The sequence below is a fragment of the Pinus tabuliformis genome, chromosome J, assembly GCF_031772625.1.
Source record: "Pinus tabuliformis cultivar Carrire ecotype Pingquan chromosome J, CPIR1, whole genome shotgun sequence".
Lineage (NCBI taxonomy): Eukaryota > Viridiplantae > Streptophyta > Pinopsida > Pinales > Pinaceae > Pinus > Pinus tabuliformis.
This window is the reverse complement of record NC_142295.1, coordinates 444858158-444878885: the sequence shown is the minus strand read 5'-3', so window position 1 is coordinate 444878885 and position 20728 is coordinate 444858158. Positions and strand designations below refer to the sequence as shown.

The 20728-nt window shown below is 39.5% G+C and overlaps 1 protein-coding gene across 1 annotated transcript in view; it reads left to right on the top strand.

Annotated features, from left to right (window-relative positions):
• Positions 1–20728, top strand: part of LOC149227727 (uncharacterized) — a 279748-nt gene that overhangs the window by 155034 nt on the left and 103986 nt on the right. The window contains exons 9-10 of the mRNA XM_089380584.1: positions 5997–6120; positions 6457–6637. Of these exons, the coding sequence (XP_089236710.1) occupies positions 5997–6120; positions 6457–6637 (305 nt within the window). The remainder of the gene's footprint in view (positions 1–5996; positions 6121–6456; positions 6638–20728) is intronic.

Sequence of the window (20728 nt, the reverse complement as noted above, 5' to 3'; positions counted from 1 at the left end):
CCCAATAACTCCACATCAATTGCAATCATGTCTGGATTCACAATTGCGGAATGAATCAACTTCTCCCCCACATCAATCATCATTTGTTGCATCCTAATCACCTAGGTTTCTTAGCTTTTTATTCTGGTCTTGTCATAGAACGAAGGGTTTCCCACAGGCTGAGCCAAGATTATGCTCTGATACCACTGTAATATTCTTAATGGGAAATATACAATGATAAACAAAGCAAACATAGACATAAAACCATGAAAATCAAACACATGAATCAGTCCATTAAATTTCACCAAAATCTACGTTGCTAAGCCATTTTATTATAATAAGAAGACGGTACAATGAGGTGCTAGAAAGAGCGCACCTGGGCTTGCTCAAGGCAAGACAGCTAAGCCCAAATGAACAATAAGAAGTCCCTCTCAAATGTGTTTGTGCTCTCTCCTAGCTCTGCATCGAAACTACCTAGAAATATGTTATTGGTTGTGAAGAATTATTTTTAGGGCCTCCTTCAGTGCTCAAAAAATTTTTGGAAATTAACCTCGGGCTCTCCCCCAATAACCCAGAAAAACCCAAGAAGGAATTGGCCAAATGCTGACCTCGGAATTTCGACCCAAATTTCCCTTAGCTCCTCTAGCTGTTGGCTGACTTGGAACCCTTGTTTGACCCCTCAAATCTGCCTAGAAAATTCTGCCAAATTACTTCTAAGGTCCTTGTCAAAAACCCAGAAAGGGTTTGTCCTAGTTTTGATGCTCCAAAATTGACCCCAAATGCTTGGCCCTCCTCCGCAAGCAAAAGATGCAACCTGTAGCAAATGTTGCGTTTGCTTCTCAGCCAAAATGTTGGAAAAGGCCCCAAAACACTTCCTCGGTCTCCACCTCAAGTTTTACGCCCAAACTCTTTTCACTCCTCAACTCCCACATGTGTCACCTCCAAGCACTGTGCAGTCCCTGCGCTGCTGCTAGTGTCTCCTCCACACAAACTCGCACTCCCACTGCTGGAATAATCGGAAAAGGATGGAACTCCCTCCTTGGGCTGGCACTCGAAGTCCACCAAAGCAAGGGTTGAGATCTGCACTCAGAGACACTCATGTGCTAAACATCACTTGCAAACTTGGCTTCCGCTCAAGTGTGCTATGTCAAAGACAAGTTTCTGAATAGATGAATGAATGACCAAAATGAGTGCCTCTTGCTCTATTTATAATTCATGGCTCTGTTGTCGCACAGATTGTCACGGCAACGCTCAGACCGGGGGCTGTCACCTTGATCCCCGATCTCTCTGTTTAAGCTTGTCTCCCACGGCTAAGGGGGGTAGACCCTATGAGATGATGAAGACCAACTGTGGACCAGTTGGGTTGGGAGACACGATATAACAAGCACTAAATGGATTTTGCTAAGTTAAAAGACCAGTGCCTTATAGAATTGATGGCTGAACAATTATCTATCAAATGTTGCGGAAAGATGAAATCATTAACAATCATTTACCATCAAATAACTCAAGCAAATGCAAGATATTCGATAAACACACAGTGACTATCTTTTACCAAACGAGAGAAGATGCTTAAATGATATTCCAGCGTTTAAAGCTTCGAAAGATGAAATTCAATACACAACCGCGTAAATTTTAAACGCTAACCAGATATCACATTCATGATGATTCAAGCATGCTAAATCTCACAAAAAGATAAACATTAATTCCACATCGAAAATTTTGGCCTTAGCAGAAAAGATATGATGAATCTGGCAAAAAATTTCCACAATATTTTTTATGCTTTTATGATTTTTAATTAATAAAATCTAAAAAGAGTTAAAACTATTTAAAATAAATTTAAAGCTAAACAAAAAAATAATAAAATTTAAACTATCAAACTACACAAAAAAAAAAAATTATTTCCTAAACAAAAAAAAACTATTAAACTCTAATATTAACGTCTATTCTAATACTAAATCTAAACTAAAAGAGGTAAAACCTAAAAAAAATATTTTGATTTTGAAAACCTTTTTTAATTTTTTTATTTTTTTTTTAAGTTTAAAAGGACTAAACTACGCAACCCCTTTTTCTTTTTATATATTTTTCATTAAAAAAAAAATGAAAAATCTAAACTAAAACAAAAGATATCTAATCCTAGACTAAAAAATTAAAACAACTAAAACGTCACCTAAGCTGAAAAGCCCTAAAAAAAAAAAAAGAAAAATACGGTCACAATACGCTTCAATACCTAACATCAAAAAACTTGCTTCGACCACTCAGAGATCCCTAATCGAAAGGAGAAAAACGAATGCAGAGGTTTCACGCATACACGCACCAAAACACATTACACAGGTTTGCAGGCGTTGATGAAGAGATGGACGCAGCGGATCGATTCTGGGCGTATTGATTCGGATTTGCCATTCAACGCAGCAATTTGAGACTGGCCTGGCCCGTAAATGATCTTCTGCAAGTGACGGCGTGGAAGTGTAAGCTTGATAGAAACTGTACAGATGGAGGCTGGACGCAGCAGTCTGGCGTCCACGGCAGAAAGACTTGATCCTTGCCCAGTCTCAGAGAGCCTCAATCGATTTTCTTTTTGGATGGGTTTCAAGTGCAATTTCTTGACTCTGAGAATTTCCACGATTTCTCTGCTTTGGACGGCTTTTTGTGTTTGAAATAATGCAAGCTTACGGAAAATCTGGCAGCGGCAAACTCACATACGGTTGCAGGTGATTCAACAGATATAGGGCAGAAAAATGCTGGCTACGCCTTTAAGCAGGTAATCAATGCGTTTGCAGGTTCCCTTGATGGCAAATGCAGCCCCCAGCAACGATGTAAAACCACGATAATTTTCTGCGTTGATCAGATCTTCGATATTTGACGGCAGGAGTTTTCCCTTTTTGATGACAGAAGGAAGGTTTTGTAATGTATGAATGCAGGGATGATAAAAACTCAATGCAGCGCGCAGGGATTATGGCGGCCACTGTAAAATGACACTTCGACGGTGTTGGCAGCCAGAAGTTTTAAAATTTTGAATCAACTGCTCAAGAAACCCTGAAATATTTCTCAAACAAAATGCACCTGTAACCTGCAAGAAAAAAGAAAAAACCCTAATATATGCATAAAACAAAAATGAAACCCTAGATCAACTAAGTAGTTTACAGCTTTTGACTCTTGAACAGCCAGATTTAGCAATAACAGCAGTAACATTATCAGAATTTAATTTTAATGTAAAACGCTTCAGAAAACCCTGCATGCATTTATAAAAAATATTTCGAATGATAGGCCCGGGATCAAGAACTCGCTGGGCTCTTTCAGAAAACACAACCCAGGAGTTGGCTGGTTCAGCCGAGAACTTCCCCTAACGCTCGGTAATCTAAAAAAAAGGATTTCCTGCACAGCTTAAAATCAACCATCAACATAGAAGGAGAAAACAATAGTGAAACCCCAATCAAATGGAGATACCTGCCAATATATTTCAGAATCTAAACTATCATTCAAACCTCAAAGATCAAACAAGATACCTGTGCCTAGATCAATCTTCATTAAGCTATCATGAATGGCTGAAAATAAAATTATGCAGAAAAAATAGAACAATCTTACAGCATTTTCCGAAGAGTAACACCAGCAAGATTTTTAACTCCAAAGTCTTCTTTATTGCACAAAAAAAATGACTACAAGAGAGTTTCTTCAGCACAAGACTCACAAATCCGATCTGCTCTCAAATGACCCCTAGCACCCTATTTAAAGGAGAAATCCCCAACAGCTAGTTCGAGTGATCCATGTCAAACTAATCTCGACCGTCGATGAGGATCAAGACATCTCTTAATCTCATCCGTCGAAATTTTTTAATGCATTAAAAATTGAAATTCTGCATTTATTTACTCAAAAATATTATTATTTTATTATTTTTAGGTTTTTACTTTATTTTATTATTTTATTATTTTTATCTAAATTTTTATATATTTTTTTTAATTTATTTTATAAATTTTATTATTTTTATTTTTATTTTTTTTTTAAATTTATTTTTTAGTTATTTTTTTAATTTTTTAATTAATTTTTTTTTTTTAATTTTTAATTTATTTTTAAATGGATCCTCGAACTTAGCCTTTGGAGAAATCACCTAGGACCTAGGACTTAGGACTTATGAGGGGATTAAAACATTTTCTAACCCTCAAGACACTTTACATCATGACTTTCACAATTTTACATCTCAAGGGGGAGAACCCATTTGACATAGACCCTCATAAACCACCCAGTTCTGCGACACAACTATAATCTAGCAGATTAACACACTAGGATTCTCCTAAGATTCTAATGACAAAATCCATTCCGGCTTTGGGGTTAGGCTGAAGGAAAACTCTGCCGATCATGGATCGGTGAGACGAAAAACCTTCCGGAACGTAGATTATCACTTAGAAAATTAGGTCCACCTAGGCAATTTACATACATGACTCATATCTGCTAAGATTATTTACAATTTATACATGCAGACTGGGTTTACAACATAAATTGATCAAGCTGTCGATGACTGTCGAATGGCACGGACATGTCGATCAAGCGCTACCCTTTTTGCAAAGAAAAGGGGGTGTACTGCTATGGGTAGTTGACCGGTAGTGGTCAACAGGCTCCTTCTCTCCTTGTGGTCCCCACTCTCTCTCTCCTAATTCACACTCCCTTCTCTTCTCTCTCTCTTCCAAGAGTGTGAGTTCCCTCCTTGGGTCAAATTTCTCTTTCTTGTGGTCCCCACTTTCCACTAGAGAAACAATATTCTCTTTTCCTCCTAAGTCCTGGTGCCGGAATTGCGTCCTCTCCCCAAATTCATCTCTAATGCTGAAAATCAAAATTGGGGATATTAAAAAGACAATGATTGAGCATTAGTAGATTATATAATGTTTGAATCTACAAATGTTATTTGTAAGGCTTGTTAGGATGTTTCAAAGGTTTCGAAAATGTTGGAAAAGGAAAAGATTAATTTTTTGAGTGGTTGGCGTCACTCAACATGTTATCAAGGAAAAATAATATTTGTAATCAAAGGGGGTTAAGAGGGTTGAGAATTTGAACCCTTGTGTCTCAGAGAGTAATGAAGTAAATGGTACATAGTGGGAAATGTAACCAACGCTTCATCATGGAGAGGAAATGTAAGGAACTGGTGATGGCTGGGTTGAGAACATCGAATTTGAGCTTCAAATGACATTAAAGGAGTTTATATTGGGTGGAAGGAGGAAATTAAGAGAAAAGGTAAGGAATATAATAGAAATTTATGCATTTATCCTCTCACAAATGAAATGAGACCAACAATAAAATGACCTATATGCAACAGAACAGACTTTGGGGAGTGTTTGTGACTTCAAGTAAACATTAACTAAGGAAATAAGTAGGGGCAATATCTTGGCTTTCATAGACCTTTGAGAGTGAATCCATTTGATGAATTTAGGTTCCATAAAGCATTATCTTGATTGCTGAAATAGTAGACAATGAACTAAGAAAACAACACATAGAAGTTTATGTGGTGGTAAAGAAATCATGCTTGACAATTATCCACCATTATATCTAGCTTTTGAAGATATACCATCTATTTAAGCACAAGGTTCATATCATTTTCCTTAATTCAAGAGCAGAAGACACTTTATACGAGCCTCAATTATTTTGGAAAACCATGCTTTAGTTTATCATTTTTACTCTCTGAAGCAGTTCATGTGCTTTTGATCCATTCAAAAGCACCATCGGTTGCATCTGTTCATTATATTTTTCAGATAATTTGTTTTTAAGTGGCACTTGAGTTCAAGCAAACCATCAATTCCATACTTTGTTTCTAAGTTGTCTCCCCAAGCCAAATTCTTCTAAACATCTTCCATATAGATATTGAATTCAAACCCATATAATTTTCAAGTACAATTCAATTGCTTTATATTCATTGCTAAATTTCCCCTTATGATTATAAGATACAATTAATTTTAGATAAGTTTCTCATTCATGTAGGCTCATGTTTTCCATCGTCCTTTTATGGAGGGTTACTGAAACTAATGCTTTTGCAGTAACATATACCTTCATCGTGATCCAGAATTCATGCCCAAGAATTCAGCAGCCTGGAGTGCTTGGAATTTTTTAGGAAGCCAAAATAACCACGTATGTGTGACTTACTGGCTTAACACATTACAGGTATGTACCTTATTAATTCACATATTTTGAAGGCATTTTGTTTGGAAATTTCAGTTAGTTTATTATCATATAGTATTATATGCACATTTATGCTGGGACTGACCTCTAGTTAGTAATTACTGCTTGCTAATCCAAATGGCTTCTAAGTTCTATGTGAAGAAGACTAGAATATTCAAGGCTCATATTATAGCTTTTAACTTTTCACACATGTACTGATATTGATGTTCATGCAGTTCTTGTACATAGAAAACCATTATGTGAATTCTTTATGCACAGTACGTACTGAATGAATTTTCTGAACAAACTCTTGCTAATAAATTGGATAAATTGTTGCAGAATTTAGGCAATACGGGCCTACCTTTCCTTGTAACTCTCAACCCTCCACATGCACCTCAAAATAACATTACCATTTGGTCTACGAGTCATCCAGTTCCAACACCTGCTGCAGCACAAGCATCAAAAGAATTTGACGTCATTCAAGGAAAGAGAGGAATATGGTTCTGTGGTGCATATCAAGGTAGAATGCAATTGACCTTAAGTTTCTGATTTGGATGGTGCTATTAATGTTTACTTACATTTATTTGTAAAGCAACAAAAAAATTGTGGTTTATTAAGATAATACAAAAAAATACCTACATCTATTACAAAATGCACAAGTGATTCCATAATGAAATAATAACCATGCATGATTCCGTAGGTTCTGTGCTTTAAGAGAGGCTCCTTCCATGGAAAAAATATATAGACCATACCAATGATAAAAGAGCAAAAATGGCAAAGAAGGTTTATGTCCATCATTATTCCTTTGATTTTCTTAGTGAAAGGCCCTCAATAAATTCATCACTCACACCATTGACCAAGAATCATTTAAGATGATTTCTGATTGGAGGGTTTACCATTATCTTCTCAAGGAAAAAGGGGGAATTTTTATATGGAACAGAAAAACAAACTGTGAATATGTTTAGGTTCAACCGATATCCTTTGATAGGTAATCCTTCCTAAAATGACCCCTTGTGCTATTCTTGATCCTCAGAACTTGTTTACTTATGCCTCCTCTCTTTTTAATGTACCCAACCATGATAATAGATAGATCTCTAGCATGGTGTTTCTTTACTGATCACATGGCACTTACAATTTTAATATTAAGTCCAGTAAAGAAAAACACATTGAGATCCGAAATCATAGCTCCACAAGCATATTGCTAGCAACAGACAATGCTGATCTTTTCAGCCATCATCATTCATACGGGTTCCCTCCTACTTTGGGCTCACATCTTATTCATCCTAAAACCAAGTTTGGTGAGAAGTTCTTATTTAAAAAAAATTAAGCATCTTATATATTTCAGTAGTGAAGGACAACTTAAGAACCATAAAAGAGTACACATAAGAAAAACCATTGAACAAACCAATTTGACAAGGCTGGCCCACAGACTAATTCAACAGGTGAGCCTGAAGACCAGTTTGACAGTGCAGCACAATATGAGAAAAGTAGACCGACTTGGGACTTTAAATTGATTGGACTAGTTTCTCCATTACTTGCAATATTTAAATTGACTAAGAGGTGCATCTACACAAGTTTTCCTACATTTTCCTCTGCATACGGCAGTTGCACTCTTTTTCTACTACAACAACTTTTTCATAGTTTCAAATGTTACTAATTTAATGTATACTTGGGATTCTAAGGATAACTTGGATATTATTGTAAAGATTTACTACAAAACTAAATCTCTTTTGCCAAAAATAATTTGACAAGGTACTAACATTTTGTATTCTTTATGAAGAAAATGATTTCATTGACTTCTTAATCTCCTCTATATTTGCATCATGCAATATCACGAGAGTTATTTATTGGCACTAGAATGTGGTGAAAAGTCATTACATAATTACTTTGTCTAAGTGTTTTCTTTCCTTTTATATTCTGGGATTCACAGACCCTTTTGTATGCTTATTACGTTTAATTTAAGGGTTACAAGGTGATTGATTTGATTGGCACAACAACATACGTAGAAGAGCTACAAGCAGGATATCACGATTGATGATTTATATAGTACCTACATTTAGATCCTCTTGTACTCGTGTTAATTAATAGATGCATTTCTTTCTTGGATATTCTGACATTATAATTTGGATAAAGTGTAGATGTGGCAGGTCAGTTGTGCCATAGATTAGTGAGCTGGAAAATCTTAATTTCAATAACATAAAAAGAAACCTATGAATGTCAAGTGGTGTTGATCATGCAAGTTTTGGCTGAATGGGAGGCTTATTGATGGCCATATTCTACTACCTCACTTGAGGCATCTAGTAAAAGGATTGATTAAGTCACCATCCATAGAACTTGAGTAGGTGCATCCCACAACGTTTTAAGGATCGGGAGCCCAACCAATCATTGTCATAAGATAGCTCCAAACAAAAATTGATTCTCTCCTATTAACACCTGTTGCATTCAAATTGTCAAAGTTCCAGGGAAGCGGAAGTACCAACTTTTTCAACAAGGATCGGATCACATATCAGCAGTCCATGTGTCATGGTCATCCCATTCTGCAAGTTATATATTGTAAATGATCTTAGTAAAACCTTGAGTCTATGTAACAACCTAGGTAAGCATGTAATTGATGACGAATTCCATCTTAGGAGGTTTTTTAACCTCACTGATTACCTGTGTTTTTCTACACGGCTAATCAAAAGAGTTTTTTCCCTCCAGCTTAAACCCCCAAAAGCTAGGGTGAAATTTATTGTTGGATTATCAGGTGAGTCCTAGTGTTTTAGTCGAGTCTGATGTAAAAGTGGTTTGGGAATAATTTAAGCTAATTGGCTTAATTATTTTATTACAAATCACTTGGTTTACTAGATCATATTGAGTCACAGATGGGTTATGTGTCTTGATGGTCTAAGACAAATGTGTATTCCCTCTTTGAGTCTTGTAAATGAAAAATCATAGGTATTAGAGGGTTGGAAAAATAATTAATCCCCTCATGTGTAAATTAATTAATTTTTTTGGCAAAATAAAATTAAATCCTAAGCCAGAAAATTGATTAATTGGAGTCAAAATTAAATTTTCTAGGAAAATAAATTCTCCAAATGGAAAAATTCGTGGATCTTGAAATAATCAATTTTTAAAGGTCCTCCACCAAGGGAATATTTTTTTTTTGCAAGAAAAATTGAACCCTTGGACCTTGGTGGTTAAGTCAAAGTCAAATTTTTTAGGAAATTAACTCTAAATAATTAATTTTGAGCTAATTAAAATAGAATTAAATGATAAATTCGAAAATTCCTCAAAAATAAGAAATTGAGGGCCAAGATTAAAAGATCTTGAAGTGTTTATCAACAGCCAAGATTATTTTGACAAGGATCAAAGAAACTAGTTGTTATTTTTCCCTATGTTACTTGGGAGCGGGAGCAGAAGCGGGGAGCGGGAGCGGAAACGGGAGCGGGAGCGACCATTTTCAGAAGCTCCCGGTTTGGGAGCGAATCCAAGAGCGATTTTTTAAAAATATATATATATTTTATATTTTTTAATTTTTGATACATATATGTCAACAAAAACATGTAGAATGATGAATCAGACATAAAAAAACATAAAAAAACATAGATTGATCATTGATCATTGAACCATATCACATCAATGATCAATCATCTAGAAATTATAATCTTCATCAACCATGTCCACAAGTTAGTAAAATGCATATTACAACTGCAACATATTGAGTCTCGTGAATCATGATTCATCAAATTCAATCTTAAAGTTTCAACTTCAAGCTTTCAAAATTGAAAATTCAATATATAACATTTATCATCATTGATCACCAAAGTTGTACTTGCAAGCTAAGTTTAACCATTACAAGAAGTAATATCTTAGATATTTCTAAGTCCTAACTTCTAACTGTTAACATGAAATGAAATGTTATAAAATGAAACATGAATAATGAAATGAAATGAAACAACTTTAGTCTTTCACGAAGCATCATATTCATAATTCACAATCATTACCAATGAGTTATAATTGCCAACTTCAAACTTCAAATTTTCATTGTCACAGTCATATATTGTTTACAAAAAATATCATTATGATATGAAAGAGTCAAGAGTCAAGAGTCAAGGACTCAAAACTCAACAGTTATGAAAACTAAAGTCTAATAGAAACTAGAAAAGACAAGTAAACTGTAAATCTACATGTGGCCCTTGCCACGAGAGTCTCCAGGAGTATAAGCAGGTAGTGGTGGTCTTCTAGGAGTCTCCCGCATAGACCTATGACCAGAACTAGAAGGCACATGCCCTCCACGTGAGGGTGTAGATGGAGGTGACGACAGCAAAGAAACAAGACTCGGACCTTGAGCACTGCTACTGGATGGTGGAGGTGGAGGTGGCATGGCTGCTACAACTGCTTCATCTTCATCCCTTATAAGTTCCTCTTCGAGTTCTTCAAGATGTACAATGCCATCCTCCAAATTGTCATCCTCTGGGTGATTGTCCCAAATTTTATATGTGGGATCCTCATAAGCCCGATCACAATAATGACTCAACAACCTCAAGTTGTAGTGCACATAAACCAAGCTTTCTGCTCAGTTTTCATTGAGTCTGTTTCTTTTCACATTATGTATGTAGCTGTAGGTGCTCCAACACCTCTCTGCAGAAGAAGTATTTACAACTTGTGAAAGAACTTTTTTTGCCAATTTTGGCAAAAGTACCTGGCCGCCATATGTTTCCCACCATGTGAGAGAATCAAATCTATCTCTGTCGTCCACTGCATGGAAGTTACCATACAAACCAGTGCCACTGAAGTATTTGCCTATTTCAAGGCGCACAGCTGCACATTCCTCCCTGTCAGGTATCAACTTTTCTAATGCTTGCAAATATCCACTAGTTACCTCTGGATCTAAATGGGGTTTGGTCCTAATCCCACCCCCTGGTGCAGGTTGGCCCAACCAAGATGTAGAGTAGTATTTTGGCGTAAGGATATACGCCAAGCAATGTAGTGGAAGATTAAGTCTATTCCACCATTTACACACACAATCATGAATCAGTTTGTACAAGTTGGGATCTCTGTTATGAACAATATCTTTTATTTGCCCCAACATGGTATCCATTTGCTCATACACCTCGCCAATCACTGGTTTGTCTGTATCTACAAACCGAATCGTGTGATAAATGGGCTTGGTGAAATCCAATACTTGCCTCACACTTGTCCAAAACTGACCATCAAGAGCGGCCTCCTCCACCAGTTCAAAACCTTCCCTGTTAGCTGCATTTGTAGCCCTTTCCTTTAATACCTGCCAATGTGGACTTGATACCATGCTAGCCAATGACTCTCTTACGTTCAAAAGGCGCCTGAAGGTGAGGTAATAGCTACCAAATCTGGTCCTCGCAATCTTCAACAACTCCAATCTCGAGTGATTGCGGAAAAGGCCATGGGTATTGCTATGATTTGTAATAAATTTTATCATTTGTTTGCCTTTCTTGTACAAATCACCAATTCATTAGTATTGTGCATTTTTGTTCTTGACAACATCATGCATCAGAAGGTTCAATGTGTGAACCAAACATCCAGACCAAAATATGTTGGGCTATTTATCCTCAATAATTGCTCCCGCTGTCTTACAATTAGCAGCATTATCAATGATGACTTGGATGACATTGTATGGCCCAATACGGTCAATTGCTTCAAGTAATGCTTCTGCAATGTTGATGGTGGTCCTGAACTTGTCTGAGTAATCATGTGCAGTTAGAAAGATGGCACCACTAACAGACACAGCAAGAACATTTATCAATGGCTTGCCTTTTACATTTTTCCATCCATCAGATACAATGGACACCCCATGGTCAGTCCAAGAACTTGTCATTCTATTCAAAGAATGTGATATTTTTGCTTTTTCATGATCAAGTCCAACAGCTCTTGCCTTGTCATACAGGGTTCTTGTATCCTTTAGGCGCATCATTCATGGCAGAAACCATTTCGCGCCAATAAGGTGAGCGAAAAACATTGAATGGTATCCCACATGCATAGAGAAACCTGTAAACCGTTGAATCCACATCATTCCTACACCCCTCATCAAGGAAATTTGATATGGTTCTACGCCTTAAAGATGATGACCCTGTGCCTCCATATCCACTGCCTTGGGAGGATGCTGAAGGAGTTCTTTGTGCTTGTGGTTGTGAGCTTGGTTCAAAGAAACCCCTTGATTTTTTTGATTTGTATTGGGCTTCCTCCTCTTCCCTTATGTATTTGGCTCTATCCGCTGCTGACACCACTGGACAAGTTTTGATTCCTATTTGTTTGTCTCCATCCCATGGCCTTTTCCTGTAGAGGTGTTTTCTGGCACGGGTGTATGAACCTGTGTAATCATTGTTGCAATGGGGGCAATGAAATTTAGTGGTTCCACCCCCTCTCCCTGTTTCAGCCCTGTTAACATATTTCCACAATGGGGTTTGGTCTTGTTTAGTTTTTTGAGAATCATGTTCACCCTCCTCTAGCTCTTCCTCACCGGGGTTTTCATCAATTCAACTTTCTCTAGCTTCTTCATCCCCCTCTTCATTTTGGCCCCTCCGTTTCCTACTCTCCAGCACCATAATAACCATAAAAGGGACCAAGAAGAGGAAAATGCCAAGAAATATAGCCAGGTCCATGGTGTTTGATATTTGTAGGCTTTTGAATCTACAAATTAATTTAATTTATTTAGATTAATTAATTTAATTTATTAATTTAATATAGATTCATGATTTTTAAACTAAATAAAATTAATAAACTAAATAAACTAGATTAAACTAACTAAATTAAACTAACTAAACTAACTAAATAACTAAGTTAATTACCTCTTTGCAGGCTTGCTCCTTGCTCCTCGGCGCTTGCTCCTCGCTCTCCTCGCTCCTTTGCTCTTTCTCTCCAGCGCTAACTCAACTCATTCAAGTGATAATGAAATATTTTTAGCCCCATTGGGCTTTTAAAACAATCTTCTTCTTTTTTAAATTTGATTTTTTTTTTCGGGTTTGCGGATTTTTTTTTTCCGCCAGATCGCTCCCGACGCCGCTCGATTCGCTCCCAGAGCGAAAATTTATAGTTCGGGAGCGGTCGGGAGCGATCGCTCCCGAACTTTAATTTTCGCTCTGGGAGCGATGGGAGCGACGCTCCCGACAGCACTTCCTAAATTGGCAGGGAGCAAAAAAAAAATTCGGGAGCGCACTCCCGCCCGGAGCGCGGATTGGGAGTGGGTTCGAGGGGGGGGGGGGGGGGGGCGCTCCCCCGCAACATAGATTTTTCCATTTCGAGGATTTATCTATAAATTAGAGAGTCATTTGAGTCTCTAGTAATCTTGATCTCTGTTAATTTTTCTAGCATCGGATTGTTCTAGCCTTGAAATTTTGTGGAGAGGATAGAATGCATGAGATTTCCAAAACCCAAAAATTGTTGCTGGAAATTCCGCCTAGAATTGCCTTAATTAGATTATTAGTCAATTTTTAAATATTTCTATGACTAATTAATCAAAATTAATTAAGTTATGGTGTGAATGTTCTAGAAACTCACACGGATCGACTTTAAGTTAATCATAGACATTGATTAAGATCTAATCTTGGTCATTGAAGTCTCAACATAGCATTATAAAGAAGTCGATGGGGCTTGGAGAAATGACTTGGAGAGTTTGATTTCATGAGCAGATCGATTTCCAAAGTAGCAGCAGTCAGTTGGCAGAGAGAGACCCAGTGAGATCGAAGCAGTGAGAGAAGGGAAGGGGCAGTGAAGTCGGAGGAAGGATTCCAGTTCCGGTGAGTGAATTTGCAGAGAGGCAAGAGAGTCACAGTGACGCTGACGCAGAGCAGCGTAGTAGCCTCTAGAGGCAATTTCGAAACTACTAGGGAAAAGCAGAGTTTCAGTGTGAAAAGCTGGGCAGAGGTTCCAGAGGCCAGGAGAGACATTTTCCCAGATAGCAGCAGACCATACGGCTTGAGGAGAAACTTGTTCGAGCTTAGTGCAGATGTGACTGCGTTAGGGTGACGCAGTAGCCACGCAGAGCGAGTTTGGACAACTCAATTTGAGCTGAGGTCAAAGCCCGAATTTGCCTATGGAGTGAGGAGATTTTCTCACTAGATTTTTCTTACTAGTATTTCTCTATAGGATTGCTAGTTTCGGCATCCAGTTGTACTCAGATTATTTCACTGTTGCTTGATAATAAAAACCTCAGTTGCTGCACCGGTTTTCCCGAGTTGAGTTCTTCCGGGGACATTGGTCCAAAAATAACTATGTTATTTTGTGTCTTCGCTAGATTTCTTCCAATGTTTATTTCTTCCACAATTTTATTTGTGAATGTTGTAGTGTGAGTTATTCAGTATTTGCTATAGGAAACAGTAAATAAATTGTTAAATTTAATTAACAATTAGAAGAGTAATTTCCAATTGTTGTAATAGGAATCGGGTTTCAAATTTTTCACATGGTATCAGAGCGCAGATGATCAACCAGAGAGCTCAGTAGCGAAGGAAGAGGGAGTTGTGTTGTTCATTAAAGAGCAGCAGGTCAAAACCCCAGAGGCAGCGCAGTCACCTTGGCCAAGAGGTCGAATTTCTTGAGGAGAATCGATTTTTCTGTGAGGGGAAAAAAAATTTGATCTCTCCAGATCGAGGGATTCCAGAGGCAGAGGGAGCAACTAGTATTTTTCGCAAAGCAAATCTCTAGTTGGACCCAGTAGTTTTGCAACAATTAGCTAGAGCAGAATTAGCGTCGGGTGGAAGAAGAGCACACACTGAGGGAAAATTTTCCTCAAGGAACTTCTAGTCTCAAGAAGTTTGATTTCCCTTGCAGATCAACAGTCGTTGTGTGCAGAGTTTCTCACTCCAGAAGGGAGTGTGGATAGCTGAGCAGCAGTTGAGCAGAAGGGAAGAGGAGATTTTCGACATTGTTTGAGATGGCCACTACAGGACTTCGAGCTCAGGACAGGTTGGATGGTACTTCCAACTATGTCATCTGGAAGGCAAGGATGTCCTTCCTTCTAGATGAATATGGCCTAAAACCATTCATAGATGCAGTGGTAGTTATCCCCACAGATGCAGATCCGCTAAAGGAGTACAGAAAGGAGATGGCGCGGGTGAAGAGGTTGATCCTTGATGGTGTTTGGGATCACATTGTTTAACACATAGCTGGCAAAGGAACTGCCAAAGAAATGTGGGAGACTCTCACCACGTTGTACCTGGGAACTTCCGAGCAGCAGAAGATGTACTTAGAGGAGAAGCTGAGATGCACCAGGATGCAGAAGGTGGAACACATAAACCCCTTCCTCACTAGGATTCAGGAAATCCAAGATCAGTTATCAGTTGTTGGGGCAGCGCCTCAACCACAGAGCTAGTGCAATTGGCACTCAACAGTGTCTCAGAGGAGTGGCAAGTATTTGTCCAAAGTATCTTGGGCAAAGACACCTTGCCAAGGTGGGACAGGTTGTGGGTTGATTTGCAGCAAGAGGAGTTGAGATGAGACTTGGTAAAGAGGATCGAAGCAGGTGAAGGAGGAGGAGAATGTGCCCCTCACATCAAAGGGTCCTAGTCAGGGACAAGGGGAGCAGCAAAAGAAGAAGGACCTATCAAAGTTCAAGTGCTTCAGATGTGGTGAGCTTGGTCACTATAGTACCCAGTGTCCTCTTAGGAAGATGGACAAGGAGGAGAAGCAGCATCAGCTGGAAGCATCAACAGAGATCGATAGGTTGTCCTCTAGGCTGGAGGAAGACTTCACGATGTTTGCTAATATACCTCCAGGAGTGAGTTGTTGCCCCAAAGTGCTACAGATGGGCAGGATTCTTGAGGAGGTCCACCTCTTGAATTAGTACCTTGCTATGGGAGGCCACAATATTTCAGTAGCAGGGTCGATCAGTGGCAGTAGATGCAGTCAGATGCGAAAGTGACAGATGCAGAGTCTAGTAGCAGTCAGATGTTGGGGAGCGCAGTGCAGAGTTGGCAGCAGTGCAGTTGACACAGTGCAAAGTCAGCAGCAACGTGGATGCCTTAGTGACAGCACAGATACTAGCAACAACCAGAGAATTGGGAGACAAATGCATCATACTGATCATAGTTGATTCAGTATTTAGGATGCTTTTGTGAAAATTCCTAACCCAGAATCCCTACTGCAGCAAACTGATGTTACTTCTCCTACTTGATTAAATCATGCAAGTTATTTACTGTGTTCTACGGTAAATATCGAAGCAAATACATCTGCAGCCTTCACGTAATTTACATATATGCGGAAATAAAATACTGAGCAAGAAAGAAAAATACAACACATAGGACACAATTATTTTTGGACAAAAGTCCCCGGAAAAACCCAATGTAGGAAAACCGGTGCAGCAACTTTGAGGGTTTATTATTATTAAGCAGTAGCAAAATATGAATACATCACTGAATACCTCACAGTTATTTAGTTACAGAGAGAAATACTGGCAGAAGCTTTGTGAGTTTTACCTCACAAAATCACTGAGAAATCCTGGTTGATCTAGCCCCAAACTGACTGCCCCCCGGCTTTTCTGGTTGCCTCTGCGCAGTGTCTGTGTCATCCTAGCGTCAAGCTCTCTGGGTGTTGCGTCACTTCTCTGGCTGGTCGATCTGCTACCCAGGAAATTTGATTTCTACCTCCCGGTCTCATACCCCGACTCCCCTCTTCTGAAAATCAAATTCCTCTACAAATTTCAAACTCCTCTCTCTCCCTTTGCGCTGGTTTTGTGTGGCCCTTTTGGCCCTACGTCAGCCTCTACGTCAAGGCTTCTGGGTCACTCACTGCCTCTCTCTGTCGATGTATCTCCAGCTAAGAATCTCTCTCTTCGGAAGCTGCTATCCCTGCCCCTCAACTGCAAGAGATCTCCTCAATCGATTTTTCCTCCTGAGAACTTCTCACTTCAGAAAATCGATTTTCTCAATCTCTCTATGTGTTTTCCAAATGACCCTCAAGCCCCTTCTTATATCTTCCTGTTGGACAACCAATGGCCTAGATTAAAACATAATCAAAGGCTCAGATCGTTTTGACTTGATCCATGGATTTTTCTAGAAGTTTCACCCCTGATTAGATTAATACCCATTAATATTTTAATTTTCCTAAGTTTAGACTTAGGAACACCATTAAAAATATTAATTATTTTAATAAAACCATTTCTAGGTGGAATTTCCCAAAACACTTTCTGAGTTCTTTGGAATACCTGTGCCCAAGCCTCCCTGCAAAATTTGAGGCTTAGAGCACATTCGATGCTATTCCAAATCAACATTTCAGTTGCAGGTGTTGCAGTTGCAACAACAACAGATGAAGAGGGAGTTGCAGTGTAGGTGCGGTGTTGACAGCAGCTCAGCAGGGTCAGTAGCAACATGGATACAACACATATCAGAGTTGCGCAGTAGTTAGTGGGCAACAATAGCTAGACATTAGCAGCGTAACAGGAGATGATGCAGAGACAGGGCGTTGCTACAGGAGGCAGCGACTCTAGAATGTTGAATTTCCACAATCTTGGGTCTAGGATAGAATCTTAAAATCTTTGACGCTACCAAACCAAGAATCTCAATGATACTACTTTGCATAGTGGAATATAAACAACAGTAAATCACACATGCACAAAATATAGACAACTTTTTACAATTTTCAACCCAACTTTGTTATATTAATCAACATATAATACAACAGTCTAGGGCTCCTGTACCAAGAATAATGGCCCTCATACATCCACTGATACAAGAATACAAACTGGGGCTTGGTGTCAATCCATCGGCAACCAATCTACCCTCAACAAGATACTCTGACCATATGGCTGATGTAGTCGACTCTCTCAGCTCCTCTCGGTCGTACCTTGTACCTGCCTGGTCCTTCGGCTCCCGATCTACAACTCCTTCCTCTATCAATGCTCCAAGTCCATTTGGCCACTAAATCTCAGCTATCAATCTGCTCACTAGTTGTGCCTTAGTCCATCAAGGGGACAACACATCGAGACTCTTGTCAAGTTGTTCACAACTCCACTTGTGAACAACTCTCAATTTGCCCACTGCTGCTGCTCAGCTACTTAAGGACTTCAGCCCACTATGGTTTTCCTACACTGCTCCGATGAAGACCAACATAGGGCACGAAGGGTTGCCACCTATCACTGCAAGATGTCCATCTCCCACAATGAACATGGGCTTGGAGGACTGCCCATCATCTGCTGTAGAAATCCTTCTCCACACACAAGTCTAGGGCTCCACAAACTGCTCCTAGTTGATCAGACCCTTGAGCTCAACAACTGCCTCTCTAGCAACTACATTTTTCCATCAAAGTGTTGCACACCGGGCTCCAACTTCGGCACTATCACGTTGTCCTCCAGCAAACCATAAATGCCCAATCCACGTCCACACTTGGTCAACTCTCACGCTACCCTCCAACAGACCACGAGAGACCAATCCGCGTTGTAGCATCTGCCTCTGGCTAGGGCATCCTCACACCTAGGAAACCCTCCTCTTCGCTGCCAACAGACTCCATCAACTGTCCAACCCTTGAACACCCATCCAACTAGCAATCAACTCTATCAAAGCACATACCTCTACAAGTCCTTAAGGGTTGATGGCTTCTTTTGCATGGTTGCTTCTACTCGGCCATCGCTCAGCTACTGTTAATCAGTCGTTGTTGCTACTCAGTCGTCGCTCAACTGCTGTTACTCGGTTGCTGCCGCTACTTTGATGTATTTTCTCAGGAGATAAACGCACTTTTGGATGTGTTCAAATGATCCTCCATCACCTTCTCTTTATACACATAAGAAGGGCTTCTCAAAACATCCAACAAGGGCTTGTCCAGCTATCAAGGGGCCTTCCTTAAACCACCTCAAGTTGTAGATCTCCCTTTTTACAGGTTGAAGGTCTCCCTCTCCAAAGCATTAGGGACACTTCCTCGAGCAGAAGATTTCAACTTCTTGCCAGATTTGGAAGAGTTCCAGGAACTACACTAAGTGTTCCAATGTTAGTGGTGTTAAGTCATGGTATGTTCTATGCTTATAACAGTTTACTTCTTTTTCTTATTATATTCCACAGATTAGCAATAACATGTACATAAAGTAAAGTGCATATAGAACATTAAACGATCGACAGAAAACAAGCCAAGACAAGAGACACGAGATGTGGCGGCTAGCTAGGGACAAACCCCACAATGTGTGGGGAAACCCTTTGATCAAATCTTCTTTTATCTTCAATAATTCAGCAGAGAGAAATAGTACAATAAATCTGATTCATATCAACAGTAGAAAACCCTAGATCAGCAGCATCAGCATTAGCGGCTTCATTATCAAACTAGGGCAGACGATATCTCACAAACCGACCGTCGGATCGGCTTGATTCCACCACCAAAAGTTGCGGCTTCTAGAGGAGGTTCAGATGAACCTACAGCGCAGTTCAAATGAAGATATCTTCTAGTCCATGCAGGTAAAACTTTACTTCTGCAATTGCAGCTTCAGTTTTGGCAGCTTCTGGCTTCAAACTAGGGCAGTCGATATCTTGCAAACCGTCCGTCAGATTGACTTGATTCCACCACCAAAAGTTGCGGCTTTTAGAGGAGATCCAGATGGACCTACAACGCAGTTCTAAGGAGGAGATCTGATGGTCAACGCTGGTCAAACTTTTGATCTACAGTTGCAGCTTCAGGTTCAACAGCTTTCGGCTTCACATGTGTGAGAGAGAGACCCTTTTCTGCACAGTAGAGAAGAGACCCTTTTCTACGCAGTAGAGAGAGAGAGAGATGTGATGAGATGAGTGAGTCCAAATGAGGAAAAGTCCTCTTATATTTATACACAACGTTGGTGTTTGAATAGATGCGACTGTTGGGCTTCTGAGCCTACATGAGTTATAGGTCGGCTTCATAATAATTTCATAATCAAAATAAATTCATATGTCCATGAATACTTATCGGAATCGGATGATCTTTATATCAATCCTACACCTCTCGACGAGAGGGATCTAATAAAAATATTATCAGCCATGAATAAGATGACCCACATGAAGTTTATCCCTAGTTGACAATTTTAACACTCCCTCTCAACCAGGGAGAACTTCATCTGCAATCTGTCTATCAGTCGTTACTCTTCATCCATCAAATGCATTGCCCTGTACAGCCTGTCCCTTGCCCTGCTCTGCTCTATTCCGCCTGTTCTGCTCTTGCATTGTTCTGTTCTGCTCTGCTTTTGTCCGAATTATGAAGAAGAAGAAATGATTGAGGATGTATCATACTGACTCAAAGTCAGTCTCAGAGTATGTACCACTAGTCCCAAACCAGTCTCAACCAACCTGAAGTCAGCGTCATAGTGAGTACAACTCCACTGGTCCCAGACCAGTATCATCCTCCACTGACTCAAAGTCAGTCTCAGAGTGCGTACCACTAGTCCCAGACCAGTCTCAACCGACCCGAAGTCAGCTTCATAGTAAGTACCACTCCTAAACACTGGTCCCAGACCAGTATCGCAGTCTCAGAGTGTACCACTGGTCCCAGACCAGTCTCAACCGACCCGAAGTTAGCGTCATAGTATGTACCACTCTCACTGGTCCCAGACCAGTACTGCACTAACACGAAGTCAGTCTCAGAGTATGTACCACTGGTCCCAGACCAGTCTCAACCGACCCGAAGTCAGTGTCATAGTAAGGTAGAACTCCTA